Source organism: Dermacentor silvarum, chromosome 3, assembly GCF_013339745.2.
Source record: "Dermacentor silvarum isolate Dsil-2018 chromosome 3, BIME_Dsil_1.4, whole genome shotgun sequence".
Classification (NCBI taxonomy): domain Eukaryota; kingdom Metazoa; phylum Arthropoda; class Arachnida; order Ixodida; family Ixodidae; genus Dermacentor; species Dermacentor silvarum.
In genome coordinates, this window is record NC_051156.1 from 111849258 (window position 1) to 111871540 (window position 22283).

At 50.0% G+C, this 22283-nt stretch overlaps 1 protein-coding gene across 1 annotated transcript in view; it reads left to right on the top strand.

The window, feature by feature from the left end:
* LOC125943939 (sodium-coupled monocarboxylate transporter 2-like) overlaps positions 1-22283 on the top strand; it is a 99622-nt gene that overhangs the window by 20967 nt on the left and 56372 nt on the right. Inside the window, exon 5 of the mRNA XM_049663523.1 lies at positions 8870-8937. Within this exon, the coding sequence (XP_049519480.1) occupies positions 8870-8937 (68 nt within the window). The remainder of the gene's footprint in view (positions 1-8869; positions 8938-22283) is intronic.

Genomic DNA, 22283 nt, shown 5'->3' on the forward strand with positions numbered 1-22283 from the left:
GGCCCAGCCACAAGCACACGTATGCGGCGCCTTTTTATGCTCACCGATGTCAGCTGACAGTAGTAGCCACCTCGCACTTTCACCCACACTTCCATCACTTGGAGTGTACAACTTGGTATCGCATCAGCGCAAATATCCTTGAGTTGGCTTTCTTATTAGTGTTCTTTCTGCCTCATCCACCACTTCACCATCCCGCGGTCTACGCCAGGCTACTCACACTGCCATTCGTGATAGCCTTCTTTATCATCGAATCTACCCCTCCAATGGTCGCAAGGTGATCCTTGTCGTAGCCCGACATATTCGTGTGGATGTATGCGCCGCTTTTTACGCCTACCCGCAGTGGGAACATGCCGGACTGTTCTATACCAACCTCAACTGTCCCTGTAATTTTAGTGGCATGGCCTGTATAACTACGTGCAGAAGTTCATTCGCTCATGTGCTCACTGACAACGCCGGAAATCACCTCTTGGGCAAGTTTACCCGTCACAGCCTCTTCCTTGTCCTAGTCAACCCTTTGATTCTGTAGGCATCGACACATTAGGACCGCTTCATTTCACCACAGCTGGTAACCGCTTTATTACTGTCACTGTGGATCTACTGACATGCTATAAAAAACAGCTGCTCTACCATTTTCCATTACCCGTGATGTTGCATTGCTCATCCTACGGCATTTCGTTCTCCACCACAGCGCCCCTCGGAAACTCCTGAGTGATAGAGCCGCGCCATAGTTTCCGATGCTTTGACGGCCTTATAAGATAAATATGAAAGCACCCACCACACCACTACAGTATATAATCCGCAAACGAACTACATGACATAACGCTTGGCGATATGCTATCATTGTAGGTCGCGTCTGACCATTCGAACTGGAACCAAGTTATTCGTTTAGTAACGTATTCCTACAATACTGCGCAACCAGCCACTACAACATTTTCCTTTTACTTTCTTCTATACGACGAGAACCTTCTAATCCAATCGACAGTATATTTCCTTGAAAGACCATTACATGTGAAAGTACGCCCGATATGGAGCTGCTCGACATGCCCTACAATTTCAGCCCCTGGTTGTTCCCCTGGTTTTGTGGTTTAGCTTAGGGTACTCGCTACCACAGGCGGACCTTTCACTAAACGTGTTGCTAAATACCGTAGCCCCTACCGCTTTCTGGAGGAAAAGTCCGCTGCTAATTATCTTGTGGCCTCACACCATTGACAGATATGGGCCAGCCTGGCCCCGAACTTGACAACTTCCGACCCATCAATCCATATTATGGTCCTCGTGTTGTCTCTTTGCCTTAAGCGGCCACGATGAACTCTTCTTGGGCGGAGGGTGATTGTAGCGAAAAATAGTAACCTGTGCGTAAGCGGCATTGCCATCGGCATACGCTCATGGTTGCGGCGTTCGGGCAGCTTGGCAAAACATCCAATGTCGTGAAGCTTGGGGGCAAAACGGTCCATAACCAATTGTCTCTGCCATCAGCAAGGGCAGTGACGGGAGCAGCGATTGATGCGCGACTGGGTGAGTTGCGAACATACATTCTTAAAAAAAACGTTTTTGAATAACAAACAAGACACAAATTGATTTCATTAAACGAAAGTAAAATTCCAAATTATCTTTATATACATGTTGTTAGGAAAACAAATACAACTCTGTATCACTTATCATTACCAACAAACATTTTTTTTTCAGCGCCCGCTAAAAAGAGGGCCGTTCACTCCGCTCGCAGTTTAAATGAAATGCAACTCTTGAAGTGTGCAGAAATACGCACCGCTCAAATGCTTCGTTGTGTACTTGTCGAACTTTCAATTATGGTGGTTGCGTGTTTTCAGCGATGTGTTTCATCGTCCCTTAATTTGTTGCTGTTAATAGTAGGGACTTAGGACTACCAGATAATTGTTCACTTGGCTGTATTCGTTCAACTGCGCCGGTCGACGGACTTGGCGTCCAAAAATGCGGCCAGCACTCTGCCCCCAAAGGTTTCTTCGGCCGCAAAGAAACGATGTTCTGCGTGTGGGCGTGATCGCGACAGCGGTACGACTGGCGTGTTGCTGCATCGCTTTCCACGCTAAAAGCTCGAAGCGGGAATCGAGCCGTATTGCGGGCATTTGAAAATATAGCTCTAAAGGCCGTTCGTCTCAATAAATGTCACGCCTTTGACAGCAAAAATGATGTCAATTGTCTTTTTAAGGGCTGTGACAGCACTTTATTTTTTGTTCCGCCGGAAGTGTGCCCTCGTAACATAGATGGAGCTAAGCCCCATGAACCACCGATGAACCGCCATGTTTTGAACGTATGGGCTTCTATGGAAGCTTCGCTACCAGGTACATTTACCTTGGAACTTCTGCGATCGCTACTCTATCGCAATAAACCACAAACATATGTATATGTATATATATATATATATATATATATATATATATATGTTGCCACGAGACAGTGAAGGGGCTGCTACTATCGGTCGGACGAAGACGACGGCGACGAAGTGGCCAGAGGCGCGCGACAGCCTTGCATCCGTCGCTGCTGCTTGTCCAAACCTTGTATATAGCCATACTAACTCCCTAAATAAACGTTATCCCCGTAACATATTTGGTGGAGGTGCCGGGTAAACCTGTCAACGTGCCGGCTCCGTCAACCAAGCACGTAACTTCGAAGCGGTCGCCGTCTTGGTTGCTCCGCGATGACCAGTGAAGTGTCGATGGTGCAGCAACCACCGGCTCCTGTGATTCTTTTGCACCCACAAGACCCGGGAACCTTTTCTGACACAGATGGCTTGGATGTCGAAGACTGGATCGACATGTACGAACGCGTCAGCAACCGCAACAGGTGGGACCCCACGGTTATGTTAGCCAACGCGATATTCTATCTGAAAGGGACGGCACGCGTGTGGTACCGGACGCATGAAGAAGATCTTACAAGTTGGGACGCTTGCAAGGTGAAGCTGCGTGAGTTCGGCAGATCATTTGACCGACAGCAGGCCGCTAAAAAGGAGTTGGGATCTCGTATCCAGACGACCACTGAATGGTACATTTCGTACATAGAGGACGTCCTGGGCCTTTGTCGAAAAGTTGACGCACAAATGGCCGAAGATGACAAGATTTCGCATATTTTGAAAGGAATAGCCGACGACGCGTTTAATCTACTGGTGTGTAAGGACTGTACGACGGTCGACGCCATAGTTAAGGGATGCCAGCGCTTTGAACAAGCGAAGAGTCGCCGCATCACCCGCCAGTTCCTTCGGCTACCTAACACTGCCGCCACATCATCATGCGAAGACCCACCGACGCCTGTACCGGCTACAACGTCAGAAGATGTAACGCGTATTGTCCGCCGCAAACTTGAAGCTCTAGCTCCTACGGCCGTTCTTCCAGACGTTCAGTCAGCCAACCTGCCCACCGTGTCACTCATAAAAGCAGTCGTCCGCCAGGAGTTCGCGAACATGGGATTATCATCGGCCGTCTGTTCCATTCGTACATCAGAACGTACCCCTGCAAATGTCACCCAGAACCAGGTCTACCCTTCGCGCTACAGAAACCCGGCTGACTGGAGGACGGCAGACGACCGACCCATATGTTTCAACTGCTCTCGCGTTGGACACATTGCCCGTCACTGCCGGAGTAGCTGGTCGTCGCCTTCAAACTGGAGCACTGGATCTTGGCGTCGTCCTGGAGGCAACATTCGACGGTTTTCCCCTCGCTCTGATCCACCATGCTTCCGATGCTTCCGATGCCGCCGCTCCACACTCCAGGTTTAGCCGCTCACCGTCCCCACAAGGCCGTCGATCTCGATCGCCGCGACCATACCGGTCATCGTCCCTGCACGGCCTGGCACCTACGCTCCGGAAAACTAAGCCGTGCAGCTCCCGGAGGTGACGCTGCATCAGTGACCCGATATACAAATCCTCTGTTGACTGTACCTACGCGCCGAAACCTTCTGGACATTCAAGTGGACGACGTCACCGTTACGGCCCTGATAGACACCGGAGCGCAGATTTCAATAGTGAGCGCTGCTCTCCGTACTCAGCTCCGCAAAGTGATTACGCCCGCAATTCAGGGCACAGTACGGGTCGCTGATGGCAGCTCGTCTGCCGTTCTTGGTATGTGCACCGCCCGAGTGTGCATTGCTGGCCATCAGATCATTGGTTTGTTTGCCGTGCTTGCGCAGTGTCCCCACGACATGATCCTCGGCCTAGACTTTCTCTCGACGCACTCAGCCCTTATCGACTGCTCCACAGGTGTACTTCAACTGGAGCTCCCTTTCGACGCCCACGTACTATCGCACACTCCCAGCCGCTTATTTTCTGTCGAGTTCCTCCGCCTGCCACCGCAAGCCTCCACGTACGTCCCATTAAGTCCCTCTCCTCTTGTGTGCGATGGTGAATACGTTGTTTCCCCGATTCTCGACGTGGTCCTGATGCACTCTGTCGTTCTCCCGCACACTGTGGTTACCGTACGCGACAACAAAACCTGCCTGCCGCTTTTGAACTTTGGTCTTTCTACCCACGTGCTACCTGCTGGCATCGTGCTTGCCACCATGTCGTCGTTGCAAGAATGCGCGATTTCTTTGTTAGCCGTCGAAGGCCCTCGAACTGTTTCCGGCTCTCTCACAGCCACCTCGTCGCTATGTGCCAATTTCGAGAAAATGACATCAGCCGACGTTTCGCATACGCAAGCAGAAGATCTTCGCCGGGTCTTGCTGTCGTATTCCGATATCTTTGATCTCGAAAATCGCCCTTTAGACCAGACAACAGTTGTTCAGCACTCCATCCACACCGGTGATGCTCAACCGGTTCACCGGCGCCCTTATCGCGTTTCCGCAGCGGAACGCGCCATAATCCAAAAGGAAGTCCATAAAATGCTGGCCAAGAACATCATCGAACCTTCCTCGAGTCCTTGGGCCGCTCCTGTTGTGCTGGTCAAGAAAAAGGACAACACCTGGCGATTTTGTGTTGACTATCGACACCTAAACAAGATCACGAAAAAGGACGTCTATTCCTTGCCCCGTATCGACGACGCACTCGACTGTCTTCACGGCGCCCAATATTTCTCATCTATTGACCTTCGCTCAGGTTATTGGCAGATTGCTGTTGACCCACTGGACCGCGAAAAAACCGCATTCGTAACTCCCGATGGGCTCTATCACTTTAAAGTGATGCCTTTCGGCCTTTGCAATGCGCCGGCCACATTCGAGCGCATGATGGATTCGCTTCTTCGTGGCTTGAAATGGTCAACCTGCTTGTGCTACCTTGACGATGTCATTGTTTTTTCGCCAACATTTGACAGCCATCTTCAGCGCCTCTCCACCATTCTCGAGGTATTCCGCAATGCCGGTCTCCGCAATGCCGTCAGAGCGGCCACGACTGTTATTGCGTACGCTAGCCGCCTCCTGTCCGCACCGGAGAAGAATTACTCCATCACGGAACGAGAGTGTCTTGCTCTTGTCTGGGCTGTCGCCAAATTTCGTCCCTACCTGTTTGGCCGCACCTTTACCGTCGTAACTGATCATCACGCCCTCTGTTGGCTTTCTTCGCTCAAAGACCCTAAGGACGCCTTGGTCGTTGGGCTCTGCGCCTCCAAGAATACTCGTTTTCAGTGGTGCACAAGTCCGGTCAGCTTCATCAAGATGCCGACTGTCTCTCACGGCATCCCGTGGGTTCCCCTGACGTCTCCGAGCAAGACACCGACGCCTGCGTCTTGTCTATCTCGGACCTCGTTAATATACGGGACGAACAACGCCGCGACTCGGCTTTACGGTCTATCATCGACAGTCTCAACTCCGCCACACCCGACCCTTCCCTCCACTTGTTCTTCCTTCAGGACGGCACCTTATACCGCCATAATATGCATCCTGAGGGCCCTGAACGCCTCCTTGTCGTGCCTGCCCATCTGCAGTCAAATGTCCTTCGCCAGCTTCACGATGAGCCCACTGCTGGCCACCTTGGTGTCACCCGCACTTATGATCGCGTCAGGCGCCGTTTCTTTTGGCCTGGTCTCTATCGCTCCGTCCAACGATATGTCGCTAGCTGCGACAAATGCCAGCACCGCAAGAGGCCAGCTATGTTACCTGCCGGTCTGCTTCACCCTATAGACATTCCCGCCGAACCATTCTTTCGTGTTGGGCTCGACCTTCTTGGTCCCTTTCCAACTTCGACATCAGGCAAGAAGTGGGTCGCCGTAGCGACTGACTACGCGACGCGATACGCCATTACCCGTGCCCTCCCAACCAGTTGCGCTACGGATATCGCCGACTTTCTCCTTCATGACATCATCCTGAATCACGGTGCTCCTCGACAGCTTCTGACCGATCAAGGCCGATACTTCCTGTCTCGCGTCTCGATGACATCCTTCGTTCCTGCTATACCCACCACAAGCTCACAACTGCTTATCACCCCCAAACGAATGGACTCACAGAGCGCCTGAACCGAACTCTGACCGATATGCTTTCCATGTACGTCTCCGCCGATCACCGCGATTGGGACACTACTTTGCCATACGTTACTTTCGCCTACAACTCGTCCCGACATGACACTACTGGCTACTCCCCGTTTTATCTCCTGTATGGACGCGAACCTTCTCTGCCTCTCGATACTTTACTTCCTGTCAGCTCAACCACCACGTACGTTCGCGACGCCCTCGTGCGCGCCGACACAGCTCGCCAGATCGCACGTGAACGGCTCTGTGTAACAGTATATATATATATATATATATATATATATATATATTATAAGAGATCGTGGAGCGAATTTCTACTTGTGATAACGAGGGAACGATGTCCGGGCACCAGTAGTGGATGTAGGACTGACCACGGCGCACGCCGCGTGCACCCCGAGATTCCCGAATTCGTTGCGCACGATGGGTTGCATGAGTGAAACGGCGGTAGGTATTTTCGAATCGCCGGCGTTAGAACCGGCAAAGGGGTCAGCCGGAGCCATCGCTTCAATTTCGCGGCGCACAATCCTCGTCAATTCGGCCGAAGGCGATGAAAGTTGAGATTGCGGCCGTTCTTCACACAAAGACGTCGCGGTGCTGTTAGCAGAAGCCGGGCTAATGGTCATTCTATACGGCGGATTTCGGCCTGCTCGAAGCGCTGGCACGCCTCGATCATAGCATCGACAGTAGCACAATTTCGGAACATGAGCAGATTGAACGCGTCGTCCGCAAATGTACTTCAGGACGTCGCCGACCTTATCAGACTCCGGGATGTCGCTGCCAGCTTTACGGCACAGCGCCAGCAAATCCTGTATGTACAGTAATGTGGAAAGTTGGGCTAGTTGGTGATTAATCATCATACTGTTTTGGTGTAGCAGCGCACTGACAAGGACAAAGTGGCGCTGCTACACCTGTATATACTACAGGCATGACTCCATGGAAGCATGGGATCGATTTGACACCCGCTTTTAAGCAAACATTTTTCAACTGGATGCCTTACCGAACAAGTCATGGAGCTTTTGCTTAAATGTTTTCCAGCTCCCAAGTTAGGCCACGTGATTGTCTTGCCACTACTTCGCCATTACACTAAAAGAAAATACCACATTGGCCAGCATGACTGTCAGGCCCCAATATTTGTGATAGCTCACCCGTTCATATTGCGTCAGCCACTCCTCCACGTTGATGCCATCGGTCTCGTTGAACGTTCTAGGATTCTCGAGGGTGGGCTAACACAATTGTGGTCGGTGGCGCAGAAGCAGATTCCGGTTGGTGTGCCATGGTTGTCGCACCACAGCGCCAACCGCTCCGGAGCTCCGTCGTCTGGCGAGAATACCCCGCAACTCCACCAATGTGGGACATGGTGTCAAATAGGTGCCAAGATGCATAAACTAGCTAACAAACACCGTCTGGCCGATCGTCGTCTTCTTCTTTAGTTCACTGCGAGAAGATGGCTCGTAACAATATGTATGTGTTTGTGTGTGTGTGTGTGTGTAATTCACATCTTGACAAAGGGGGAGGAGGAAAAGAAGGAAGGAAAGGCAGGAATGTCAACCAGACGCGCGTCCAGTTTCCTACCCTAAAGGAGGGAAGTGGTTTAAAGGAATGTAATGAAAGAAAGGAGGAAGAGGAAAGAAAGTACTCTCGGTGTTAACATATGCGTTCGTCCAACACTTCACAATCGGTTACTGAAGCCAGTCGAGTTCATGAATCGTAGCAATTTCCGCGTTGCTTTGAGAGCCCTGTGACCCGTCGGACAAAGAAACCTTGATACAGTATACAACGCTCGTGTGTGACCATTGTTTCTTTGTTCTCGTCAGTTTTTACAAGTAATTCACTTGTTAGACATTAACAGTTAAGACGCAAAGAAAATGTTCGGATGGGTAAGTTTAGAGATGCACATACATAACATAAAAAATGCTTAGGACTGAGAGACAACCTGTCACAATATAAATTTGGTGCCATTCGCGTAATGACATCCATTCCGTATCTTGTGGGGACAATATTTGTGAGAGCTGGTACGTACATGCATTCGCATAGGGTAAGGACCCATTTATCCACTCAGAACAGTCCTATGCATTCAAAATATTCAATAATTTAAATACAATATGCTAATGAAGACCTAGCTACTGAAAGTTGCCAGGTAATATTTCCTTTGGGAGATTGCAATTTCGGTCATCCTAAAGCACCACTTCTGCATAGTGATGCCCTTCCCCTTACTCGCACTGTTGACAGCTCTATTTTATTTGTTCTTTTTGCATCGGCAAGTAACAATCTATAATACTTTCTCATTTGTACGTTTTGGCTATGGATGCACACAGAACATTTCCGTTGATAACTATATGTCTTAGAGCTTTGCAATGTATAAAAAATGAAATAATTACTCACATGTGCTGCATATACGTATTCCAATACCCGCTTTATGCGCGATTGCTTTGTTGTCTTTCCAGTGCTTTCTGTCCCTCTGATCTACACTGATATTGCCATCGGCTTAGCAGGAACAACGTACACCGCCTTGGTAAGACTATATAGATACTTACTAGACAAACAATGGCTTCATATATTTTTTATGTTCATTCGTTTTTATTATGCACGCACCTGAATAAAGACGTACGATTTCTTTTAAAAATGTCACAGTTTCGCCCTAAGGGCGAAGCAATGAATGCGATAGCAACACAGCAATGTCATACGAAGTAAGGTGAGCGGCTTTGGTAGCAATATGAATTGTAGTAAACATGAGCTGATTAAGTAAGCAGGTGTGCTGCGGCGTAAGTAGACCGACATGAAGAGAGACTCGATGACCACGAGAAGGCGCGTGTGAAACGGTGGTGGTGATGAGAAGCGCTTCCCGTGGGCAACCCGTGCGAAGGGACACACCTGTAGCTCTGCACTGCCGATCCGGGCAGCATTGCATGTGTAGCGTGCGTTGGAAAATGTGGCCCGACTATTACTAACTGAATGAACAAGCGTGGTGTGAGCGCGCACAAACAAACGTGAATAGATCACACTGAATGACTGCACACAACGACTGTCAAAACGCTGGCAGCAAGCGCATATATACGCCGCCGCGGCGAAGGTACGTGCGGTCTATCGCTTCAACGGAAACTGAGCGGCGAATGCACGGCGCATAAAGGTCAGAGCCGTGGGGAGATAAAGAGACCGTGCGGGCGAGACGAGCGCGGTTGGTGGCAGGGAAAAGTGCGCCCCCCCCCTCCCCCCCCCCCCCCGCTCCCTCCGGCGCTGGCTTCCGGCTTCCTTGCTTGCGCGTGGGAGATTGAGTGCGTTCGCTCTCCGTGATAGCGCGCGTCCCCGCACGCTTCCGCTCGGGCATACGGCGCGCGGCGAAGATTTTATCTATAGGGAACCTCACGGCGACGGCGACGACGCCAGAAATCCGGTCAAAGTGTCCATATAATTGCTATCGCAATAAAACATATGCAACAACGCGAGGTGGCTATCTTGGCTAGTTAGTAATCCATACTGACTCTAAACAGCACGGAAAAAATAAGGCGATGCAAAGCAACCAGACGGGACGAGCTCGGAATTGCAGCTGACGATGTTTATTTACAGGAATGCGATTATGTACAGTCTGTTTCACACTTAGGAGAAATCTCGGAGCGCATTGCTTCGCGATGCGGCGAACGCTGGAGTCGGCTGCAGGAAGCAGCTCGCGCAGGCGCAGACGGTCGAGGTCGTTATCTTGAACTGCGGCGACTGCTACGGCGGCGCACGCTGGCCGCATCATCGGGAAGCCTGCTACTGTCAAGGGTAGGTACTGCTACTGCGGGCACTGAGCCGATAATGTTAACTAAACGTTGTGCGACGCCAACCTCTGAGCCTTCATTGGCAAAAATGGGGTTCTACACACTTCTTTTGGCAGCAAGCTTCCTTTGTTCTTTCGAAAGGCCGAGGTACTGAGTGCGTGCACGCATATTTCTTCACTGCGTGTGCTACCGTAATACGCAGCGACAAGAAGGAGTCAGTTAACATTACCGGCTCAGCGCCCGCAGTATCCATGAACTGCCCTTGACATGCAGCACGTTTCTCGACGATGCGGCCAGCGCGCGCTCCCGTAGCAGTCGACGCGGTTCAAGATAACGCGCCTCGACCGTGTGCGCCTGCGCGAACTGCTTCCGGCACCCGACTCCAGCGCTCTCCGCATCGCGGTGCAATGCGCTCCGAGATTTCAAAGTGTGAAACAGACTGTACATAAGAGCGCGAAGCTTTACTGCTTACTTTCCGTCCCGTGTCCTTTTCGTGCCATTTACTGTTACTATGCAAAACATTGTAGCTACAATTTTTATGCCGATAGGATTATTAGCCTACTTAGGCCACTTTGCGTCCGTCTAGATTTTTAAAGCCGCTCTTCAATTAAGAAAAAATGCATTCTGGACAACAATCCCCGGTTCCTATCCAAGATTACGTTCAGCATGCTTTGACAGGTGATTATTTGTGGCACTATGACGCACTATGTGATATGGGTAGCGTTCCCCTTACACCCTGCACCTGTAATTCTAGTGCCAGTTCTTCAAGGATCTGTTCTTAACTGCGAAAAGCTTCAGCGGCCACCTCTGCGCGCTGAAACCAGAGGCGCGGAGTCTCAAATGGCGGCTTTCACAAGGAAGAATGCGAGAATGCTCCACTTACCACCGTACTACCGGGGCTGAGCCGATCTCTCTGCAGTGAAGGGAAAAATGTGGTTCTGTCCTCTATGGAAAATCTGTATTGCTCGTATGATATAACTGGTGGTACCATCGTGCGCTGGTATCACATCGCCGTGCGTTTCTTGCAGCTGTCCCAGACTGTGCTATAGACGGGATCGACCGAAGGAAACGGTTAGGTAGTCGCAGGAAACTCGCGGTTAGTCTTCACAGAAAGCGAAACGATATAAAAAATCTTTATCCGGTGCAGGACGGAATTGAACCATCATCACACGGGTTTCCAAAGCAAAGCACCCACAAGCTTTAGTGCTGCGCCCCCGCGAATGCTTTTTTCTCCATTCATTGTCAACACAGGTTAGGAAAACAAGCACGTGAAAACACATACATATCTTATATCAAGAAGCATGATTGCAATCATATCAAAAATTCTCTATTGCTGTCAAGGGTTCTAACCTCAAAAACCATTGCCGAGCGAAATCGTGCGCTTTATGGCACCTCCAGATTTGCATTATCATTTCTCGGAAGTACATTCGCATAGGTTGTGCGTCAGAGTCACAGTAATACCCAGCGATTCTGGAGCGTCAGATGTTGTGAAGGCTAACGGGCTTTGTTAGATGAAGAAAAAACCCGTTTCCATTTTCTAGCGCTAATTACCTGATGACATAGGTATCTAGCAGGAATACTTTTTTACTTGTTTTACAGCAAAGCTGTTGGCCGCAATTTTTTGTATCCACGTCCGTTAGCGAAAATGCGGGCCGATCCCGCAGGTAGTGAAACACCGGGCCGACCCGCGTGGAAGGTGAAGCAGGCTTCAAGCACTAGGCAAAGTGAAGCGAATAGTGCGTAGCGTACATTCTTTGGAATCACGCATACAACATACAAAACAGGATCCTTTTCAATAAAGCACAAGCACAAGACTAAGCACTCGGAACACATAATTGATGATAAGGCGCTCCTTAACAACGCAAAGCACGTAGCACTCCCCCCATCCCTTTACCTGTAAAGATTACTGTTGCGCAAGCTGCCGCGGCTACGGCAGGTTGCTACGTGCAGAGTGACGTCAGTTGCCTTTCGTATATAAAATAACCAGTCTAGCAACTTATTTCATTGTTGTTATAGCACCACTATAAGGAGGAAACGCATAGTTAGGACTCCCGAGGAGCAGCGTCAATACAAGGAGCGGCAAAGGCAAAATAAATGACAATAGGACCAGCGGCGGCGTGGTGTAAAAAATCATTATTCTCATCACTACCATTATTCTAAATTACCATTATTAACTATAACCTAAAGCAATAAAGCAAGAAGGCTTGGGAATAATGATCAACGGCGAATGTCTCAGCACACCTTCGGTTTGCAGGTGACATTGTCCGGTTCAGCAACAATGGGGACAATTTACAACAAATGATTGAGGACCTTAATCAAGAAAGTATAGGAGTGGGGTTGAAGATTAATATGTAGAAGACGAAGATAATGTTCAATAGCCTGGCAAGAGAACAAGAATTTAGATACGCCAGTCAGCCTCTAGAGTCTGTAAGGCATTACGTTTATGTATGTGTGTGCATTTTTCTTTATCTTTGTGTCTCCCCTTACCCCTTCCCCAGTGCGGGGTAGCAAACTAGATACCTACCTTCCGGTTAACCTCCCTGCCTTTCCCATCTGATTTATCTCTCTCTCTATGTCTCAATTACTCATATGGGGCCCTGATCATCACAAGGAAACTGACTTGAAATATTACTGTGGTACGTTACTACAAGGCAAACATTCCAGTATTCCTTAGGAATGCAAGAAGAAGACGACGTTTTTTTGCGTGCTATACAGGACTCTTCTGGAACACAAAGGATTGCAGGCACGCACGCGAAAGGTCCTTCTTTTGCTGGTTCTCAAACAGAGCGCGCCTTTCATCTCGGTATTTAGGGAAAGACCACAGAAAGTTTTAATGTCTCCTGTCTATTCGCGCACAGTGCAAGTTGGGGAATCGATACACCTTTTTCAAGAGTATCATGCTCTTGTATTCACATATTTTATCTTCTGAGCAAAGTGTTCGTAAGTTACAAAACAGCCCTCCTCGAGTGACCACACCAAGAGAGTGTTCTGGGTCGCTGCAGATGTCTTCAGAAAGATAAAAAAAGCCGGCAGATCCCACGCCCTCCAGGAAACAATGTGGTGCAAAGAAATGTGTGCGGAGCCTACCAAGTTGTCTAAACGACCATGAGAGCACCAAGACGTAGCCGGCTGTTTCCTGGCCTACATGACACGCATGCCATGACATTCATATCATGAGTCCTTCAGTGTCCCTTTAGCTGCGCCTAAGACACATTACGGTGAAAGCCTTAGTCATGCTCATGATTGTGACTTCAACAATCAACCTTTAGCCTTTTCCTTCACTTAGTACCCACGCCCGAACCCAATTTCAGTGGGTCTTGAGTGTTAATCTTTTTTCGTTGGGTCATTGTCATTTTTGCTGAGTCATGCTCATGACTTCTACCATCATCCTTTAGTGTTTCCTTCCCTTAGTGAACACGTCCGAACCAATTTCAGTAGTTTTTGAGTGTTATTCTCTTTTCGCTGAGTCATTGTCATTTTTGCTGAGTCATGGTCATGACTATGACTTCAACCTTCAACCTTTAGCCTTTTCCTTCACACAACGTCCGAACCCATTTCAGTGGTTTTTGAGTGCGAATCCTTTTCGCTGGGTCATTGTCATTTTTACTTAGTCATGCTCATGACTACGATTTCTATCACCATCCTTTAGTGTTTCCTTCCCTTAGTGCCGACGTCCGAACCCATTTCAGTGGTTTTTCTGTGTTAATATTGCTACGAGAGACACATTCTGCCAGGGGCAGACGACGAAGAAGACGGTTCTGTCGTGTGCTGGTGGCTGTCCACCATCTTGGCTACTGTGTCTGTCTAGTGTAAATACAGTGTAAATAGTCCCGCCTTGTGTCGTTTTACGTAACATCTTTGTGGTGGAAGTGCTGGGTAGTTCCCTGTTTCCATCACGGAGCTCCGCAACGGCCGCTTCATCACGCTTCCGACCATGTCAGTCGGTGCAGGCACAACGTCTTCACCCGCTGCCCCTCCCGTGGCTCCCACCTACATCGTTCTGCCTCCTGCTCGTGATCCTGGCGTATTTTCCGGCCAGGATGGGGTTGACGTCGACAAATGGCTCAACCTTTACGAACGGATCAGCGCCAGCTACAGGTGGGACCCGACCCTTATGCTCGCCAACGTGCTTTTTTACCTCGATGGCCCACCACGGGTGTGGTTCGAGACGCACGAGGCGGACATTACAAGCTGGGACTCTTTCAAAGAGAAGATACGCGACCTTTTCGGTGACAGCACTGGCCGGCAGCATGCTGCGCGGAATGAACTTGCGACTCGTGCACAGACATCCTCCGAGTCATACATCCAGGACGTTATCGCTCTTTGCCGCCAGGTTGACGAGCACATGCCTGAGTCCGAGATGGTTTCTCATGTGCTCAAAGGTATCGCTGACGATGCCTTTAACCTGCTCGTGTATACCAACGTTGATACCGTCGACACAATCATCAAAGAGTGTCGGCGGTTTGAACATACCAAGAGCCGCCGTATAACCCAGAGATTCACCCGGCTGCCCAATACGGCTGCAAGTTCATCGTGTGATGCCGTTCGCCTGCCGCCAACCTGTGACCACGTTACGCGTATTGTTCGTCGCGAGCTTGAAGCTGCCTGTCCTGCACCTATTCCACCACCCGTGTTTACATCCCACGCCAGTGACCCAACGCCGCCATCAGTGTCCTTCATTCAAGCTGTAGTAAGGCAGGAGTTTGCCAATCTCGGCCTTCCATCGGCGTGCCCACTGACTCGTCCTGACGCTCAGCCTTATTCCTCTGGACTTTCTCGACGATCCTACACCTCTCCTGTCTCCTTCCGCAACCCTGCGGAATGGAGAACGCCCGACGATCAGCCCATCTGCTTCTCCTGTCATCAAGCCGGGCACATTGCTCGTTATTGCCGTCGCCGTTGGACCTACGCATCTCGCCAGACCTCCATGCACTCTACTCCTTTTAGACGTCCAGCCGCTGGTTCCCCTACTTACTACTCGTCGTCCTCCCACGAGCCTCTTCCCTCTGACGCCACTGCTCCTGTTCGCCGCTTCTCCCGCTCCCCGTCGCCGCAACGCCGCCAATCCCGCTCTCCGCAGCCTCGCCGCTTTTCCTCGCCGTCCTTCTCTGGACGCTCGCCGCCGGAAAACTAGATAGTGCAGCTAATGGAGGTGAAGCTGCAATGCCGTCGTCCCCTGCAAATCCTCTGCTGACTCTCCCCACTCACCATAGCCTTCTAGAAGTCAAAGTCGACAATGTTCCTGTGACCGCCCTCATCGACACTGGTGCACACTTGTCTATTATGAGCGCCCCTTTACGCCGCCGCCTGAAGAAGATTATGACGCCGTCTACGACACAGACAATACGTGTTGCCGATGGTGGTGCTGTTCAAGTGATCGGAATGTGCACCGCCCGTGTTAGCATTGCCGGTCGTCACACTGTCGTACTTTTTGCCGTCCTTGCTCACTGCCCCCATGACCTTATCCTTGGCTTTGACTTTCTTTCGGCACACTCGGCCTTAATTGATTGTTCCTCTGAAACACTCTCTCTCGATCTTCCTCTTGTATCAGATGCCTGCGAAACGACCGTCAGCCGATTAATCCCCACCGCTTTTGTTCGCCTACCGCCTCGAGCCGTTACGTACGTGTGTTTGTCATCGACCCCACCCGTTCCTGACGGCGACTATATCGTCACTCCGATTACTGACGTACGCCTGACGCGCAATGTTACTGTGCCACATACCATCGCGACAATATCTGATAACTGTGTGTTCCTCCCGCTACTAAACTTTGGTCTGACCCCTCAAGTGTTGCCCCACAAGATGTCACTTGCCCACCTCACCGCTATAACAGACCATGACGTCAAGGTTGTCGCCATAACTGCGCCTGAAGAAGCTGAAGTTTTCCGGTCACCAGTTTCTGACGACAGCATTTTTCGCAAAATGATTGCATCAGACCTTTCGCCTGACCAGGCCGACGCTCTCTGTCGGGTTTTGGCCTCATACAGCGACATTTTTGACATTCGTGATCGACCGCTGGGTCAGACTAAGATTGTCACCCACCGAATCAACACTGGCGACTCTTTGCCCATTCACCATCGACCTTACCGTGTGTCCGCATCCGAGCGCGATGTTATTCAAAAAGAAGTGGCGAAAATGCTTGCTAAGGACATCATCGAACCATCATCTAGTCCTTGGGCCTCCCCCGTCGTATTAGTCAAGAAGAAAGACGGCTCCTGGCGTTTCTGCATTGATTATCGGCACCTCAACAAAATCACCAAGAAGGACGTGTACCCTCTTCCACGTATCGACGACGCCCTCGACTGCCTCCATGGTGCCACCTTCTTTTCATCCCTGGACCTTCGATCTGGCTACTGGCAAATCGCTGTAGACGACCTGGATCGCGAGAAGACCGCCTTCGTGACCCCTGACGGCCTTTACCAATTCAAGGTCATGCATTTCGGTCTCTGCAACGCACCAGCCACCTTTGAGAGAATGATGGACACACTGCTTCAAGGATTTAAATGGTCGACGTGTTTATGTTACCTGGACGACGTGATAATTTTCTCTCCCACTTTCGCAACACACCTTGAGCGGCTTTCGACCATTCTAGCAATTTTCCGACGAGCTGGCCTCCAGCTCAATTCCTCGAAGTGCCACTTCGCTCTTCGTCAAATTACTGTGCTGGGCCACCTCTTTGACGCTTCCGGTGTCCGACCACACCCAGCAAAGGTACGCGCTGTCACGAATTTCCCCGTTCCTCGATCTGTCCATGACGTTCGTAGTTTCGTGGGGCTGTGCTCCTACTTTCGCCGCTTCGTGAAAAACTTTGCGGCGCTCGCACGTCCACTCACTGACCTTCTCAAGCAAGACGTCCCATTTTGTTGGGGTCCTCTACAAGCTAACGCCTTCTCTGAGCTCATCGCCGCCCTAACGACTCCACCTATTCTTGCCCATTTTGACCCAGCTGCTCCCACAGAAGTACGCACAGACGCTGGTGGCCACGGCATCGGTGCAGTTTTAGCCCAAAACCAACGCGGCATTGATCGTGTTATTGCGTACACAAGTCGTCTCCTTTCGAAATCTGAACGCAATTACTCGATTACGGAACGGGAATGTCTTGCCCTTGTCTGGGCGGTTTCGAAATTCCGTCCTTACTTGTATGGCCGCCCTTTTCGTGTTGTCACAGATCATCACGCTCTCTGTTGGCTTTCCTCACTGAAGGACCCTACTGGACGACTTGGTCGTTGGGCGCTGCGCCTTCAGGAGTACTCTTACTCAGTTACCTACAAGTCTGGCCGCCTCCATCTGGACGCGGACTGCTTGTCCCGCTACCCTGTTGACCAACCAGACGGATCGGAAATCGAACCTAGCCCCTGCGTGATGTCCATATCTCAGTTTCTCCAGATTGGGGACGAACAACGCCGTGATGATTCTTTGCGATCGCTCATTGACCGGCTGGAATCGGCACCTAACGACGCCTCACTGCGCATGTTCGTCCTCGTGAATGGCACACTTTACCGTCGTAACGTCCAGTCCGATGGCCTTGAGCTGCTTCTCGTTGTGCCTAAACATCTGCGTTCAACGGTCCTGCATGAGCTTCACGACGAACCAACTGCTGGTCACCTTGGAGTATCTCGCACGTACGACCGTGTCCGGCGCCGCTTCTTTTGGCGCGGTCTCGCCCGGTCTGTTCGACGTTACGTGACCTCCTGCGATAAATGCCAAGGTCGGAAACGTCCCGCTGCACCCCCTGCTGGTCTACTTCAACCACTCTCCATCCCAACCGAACCATTCTTCCGTGTTGGTTTAGACCTTCTCGGTCCCTTTCCTGAGTCAAGATCCGGCAACAAGTGGGTCGCCGTTGCTATCGATTATGCGACCAGGTATGCAATCACTCGAGCGCTCCCCACCAGCACTGCTACTGACGTTGCCGATTTTTTGCTCCACGATGTTATTCTACACCATGGCGCCCCTAGCCAATTGCTCACAGATCGAGGCCGTGCATTTTTATCCCGAGTAATCGACGATCTTTTGCGCTCCTCCTCAACGCAGCACAAGTTGACCACCGCCTACCATCCTCAAACAAATGGCCTCACCGAGCGCCTAAATCGCACCCTCACGGACATGCTCTCAATGTATGTTTCTTCCGACCACCGTGACTGGGACCTGGCGCTGCCTTACGTGACCTTCGCCTACAATTCATCACGTCACGATACCGCCGGTTATTCACACTTTTATATGCTCTTTGGCCGTGAACCGACGTTACCAATGGACACCCTACTTCCGGCTGCTGCCGCGCCGCCTAGCGAATATGCACGTGATGCCATCGCTCGTGCCGATCATGCGCGTCAGATCGCCCGCTCTAGGCTGTCGGCCTCGCAAGCGACCCAAAAGCGCCTCTATGACAGCCGGCATCATGACGTTCGCTTCTCACCCGGTGCCTTAGTTCTCCTGTGGTGTCCATTCCGTCGTGTGGGCCTATCCGAGAAGTTGTTATCTCGGTACACGGGTCCTTACAGAATCATCCGCCAGGTCACGGACGTCACCTACGAGATTGTTCCCGTCTCTCCGACTTTGCCGCCTGCGATCGCTCCCAGTGACATAGTTCACGTCAGCAGACTGAAAGCATACCACCCACCTTCTGACGACAATGTTTGAAGTGCGCCGCGACGGCGCTTCCACCGCCGGGGGTAATGCTACGAGAGACACATTCTGCCAGGGGCAGACGACGAAGAAGACGGTTCTGTCGTGTGCTGGTGGCTGTCCACCATCTTGGCTACTGTGTCTGTCTAGTGTAAATACAGTGTAAATAGTCCCACCTTGTGTCGTTTTACGTAACAATATTTTAGATGCGAAGCATCTTATGGTCGGGGCTATGTCACTCCATGTCATATCCATGTCATAAATCAGGTAATCGAGAAATCTGCGGAGTACAATCAACCTCTCTACATGGCTTTCATAGATTATGAAAAGGCATTTCATTCAGTAGAGATACCAGCAGTCATAGAGGCATTGCGTAATCAAGGAGTACAGGAGGCATACGTGAATATCTTAGCAAACATCTACAAAGATTCCACAGCTACCTTGGTTCTCCACAAGAAAAGTAGAAAGTTACCTATCAAGAAAGGGGTCAGGCAAGGAGACACAATCTCTCCAATGCTATTCACTGCATGCTTAGAAGAAGTATTCAAGCTCTTAGACTGGGAAGGCTTAGGAGTAAGGATCAACGGCGAATATCTCAGCAACCTTCGGTTTGCAGTTGACATTGTCCTATTCAGCAACAATGGAGACGAATTACAACAAATGATTGAAGACCTTAATCGAGAAAGTGTAAGAATTGGGTTGAAGATGAATATGCAGAAGACAAAAATAATGTTCAATAGCCTGGCAAGGGAACAAGAATTCAGGATCGCCAGTCAGCCTCTAGAGTCCGTAAAGGCGTACGTTTATCTAGGTCAATTACTCACAGGGGACCCTGATCACGAGAAAGAAATTTACAGGAGAATAAAATTGGGTTGGAGTGCATACGGCAGGCATTACCAAATCCTGACTGGGAGCTTACAACTGTCGTTGAAAAGAAAAGTGTACAATCATTGCATTCTACCGGTGCTAACATATGGGGCAGAAACTTGGAGGTTAACAAAGAAGCTTGAAAAACAAGTTAAGCACTGCACAAAGAGCGATGGAATGAAAAATCTTAGGACTAACGTTAAGAGACAGGAAGAGAGCGGTGTGGATCAGAGAACAAACGGGGATAGCCGATATTCTAGTTGACATTAAGCGGAATAAATGGAGCTGGGCAGGCCATGTAAGGCGTAGGATGGGTAACCGGTGGACCATTAGGGTTACATATGGATACCAAGAGAAGGGAAGCGCAGTCGAGGTCGGCAGAAAACCAGATGGGATGATGATGTTGGGAAATGTGCAGGCGCAAGTTGGAAAACGCCAGCGCAAGACAGGGGTAATTGGAGATCGCAGGGAGAGGCCTTCGTCCTGCAGTGGACATGAAATATAGACTGATGATGATGATGATGATGATGATGATGATGATGATGATGATTTCACTCCCTCCCTCCGCCGTGCGGTGTCCACACCTCTACTGCGCATGCGCATCCTCCTCCCCCTCCTCTCCTTGTATCATCTCCTCTCCTCCCCGTCCTCTCCTCCACTTGTCTCATCTCTCCTCTCAGAATTCCTCCTCTCCTCTCCGGATTGCGCAACGAATGGCAACACCTGCGGCTCCGCGCGTGATAATGCGAAGCAGCTTAGGTTAGAGACGCGACGGTAGGCGCCCCAGAGGCACCAGTAACAGTCCACATCGCCGCGCGCGTTCGATGCGAATGCAGGCAAAACGCCGACGGCGTCGACAACAGTTCTGCACGTTGCTGGTGCTGCTGCATGCCCAAGTTTATATAGGTGATAAACTACCTTGAGTTGACCCCATGGCTGCTTCGCATACTACTCAGGGTTCCCCTACGGGAAGATGGTGCATTTTTTTTCTCTGGGTCAATGTCATTTTCTTTAGTCATGCTAATGACTATGACTTCAACCATCAACCTTTAACCTTTCCCTTCCCTTAGTACCCACGTCCCAACCCAATTTCAGTAGGCCTTGAGTATTAATCTTCTTTTCGCGGAGTAATTGTCTTTTTCGCTGAGTCATGGTCATGACTATGACTTCAACCTTCACCTTTTCCTTCACCCCACGTCCGAACACATTTCAGTGGTTTTTGAGTGAATATTTTTTCGCTGGGTCATTGTCATTTTTGCTTAATCGTGCTCATGACTACGACTTCTACCACCATCCTTTAGTGTTTCTTCCGCTTCGTGCCCAGGTCCGAACCCATTCCAGTGTTTTTTCAGTGTTAATCTTTTTTCGCAGGGTCATTGTCATTTTTACCGAGTTATGCTCATTACTATGACTTCTACCATCATCCTGTCGTGTTTTCTTCACTTAGTACCTATGTCCTAACCCATTCCAGTTACATACCAAGTTAACGAAACGAACATGAGAGCCCCGAGACGAAGGCGACTGTTTCATGACCTACATGACACATATATCATGATATTCATGTAATAACCTATCATTTATGTTCGTCATACACTCTTCTTATACTATTCCAATTTCAGTACACACCAAGGTAATGAAACGACCATGATAGCACCAAGCCATAGGCGGCTGCTTCATGACCTACATGACACACTTGCCAGGATATTCATGTCATGACCTATAATTTATGTTCGTCATACACTCTTGTTATGCTATTCCAATTTTAGTACACACCAAGTTAATGAAAAGACCATGATAGCACCAAGCCACAGGCTGCTGCTTCATGACCTACATGACACACTTGGCACGATATTCATGTCATGACCTATCATTTATGTTCGTCATACACCCTTCTAGTATGGCAATTTTGGTCCTACCAAGATAACGAAACGACCATGAGAGCACCAAGATGTAGGCGACTGGATAGATAGATAGATAGATACTATCAAATCTGCAAATGTTCGCTAAGAATGCTACGCATTTAAAAACGGCTGAATAGCTCCGAAGAAAACAGTGAAAACTAATTCTTAGCAAAGACAGACAACGCATGTACGTACTCGTATATATGCAGGGCTGCAGAAGACGCTTTACTAGAGCCAGTGCAGCTTGTTCTATTTGCTCTATTTGTGCACTGCTAATCAAAGCAGGGTGGAAATTAAATTTAAACTAGTCTATTACTCCTTCGCAATTGCCCAAATATATTCCGTGGCGCTTTAATTGGTAACATCAATTCATAACATTGAAAAAATTAATATTAATTGGGATCGGTCACTTTTTGCTCTAACGCGTGCAAGTCTACTCGGGGATGCGTAACCCCTACGAAACCTGCACGGCTGCATCCGGGAAGTCAGCAGGATCCTGGGGAGACCGATCTTACCCAGGCACGCCCAATTCTCGGCCATTTAGAGCAACTTTTCGTATCACCACGTAGCGGCCGAGCTGGACCTAACGGCTCCAGCTCCCCCACCGCTGGCTGCGGAGACGCCCGCCGGCCAACCTCTCAACATGGCGATGCTTGAGCAACGCGGCTACGACCCCACGACTCTGTCGTGGTCGTCTATCCCTGCAA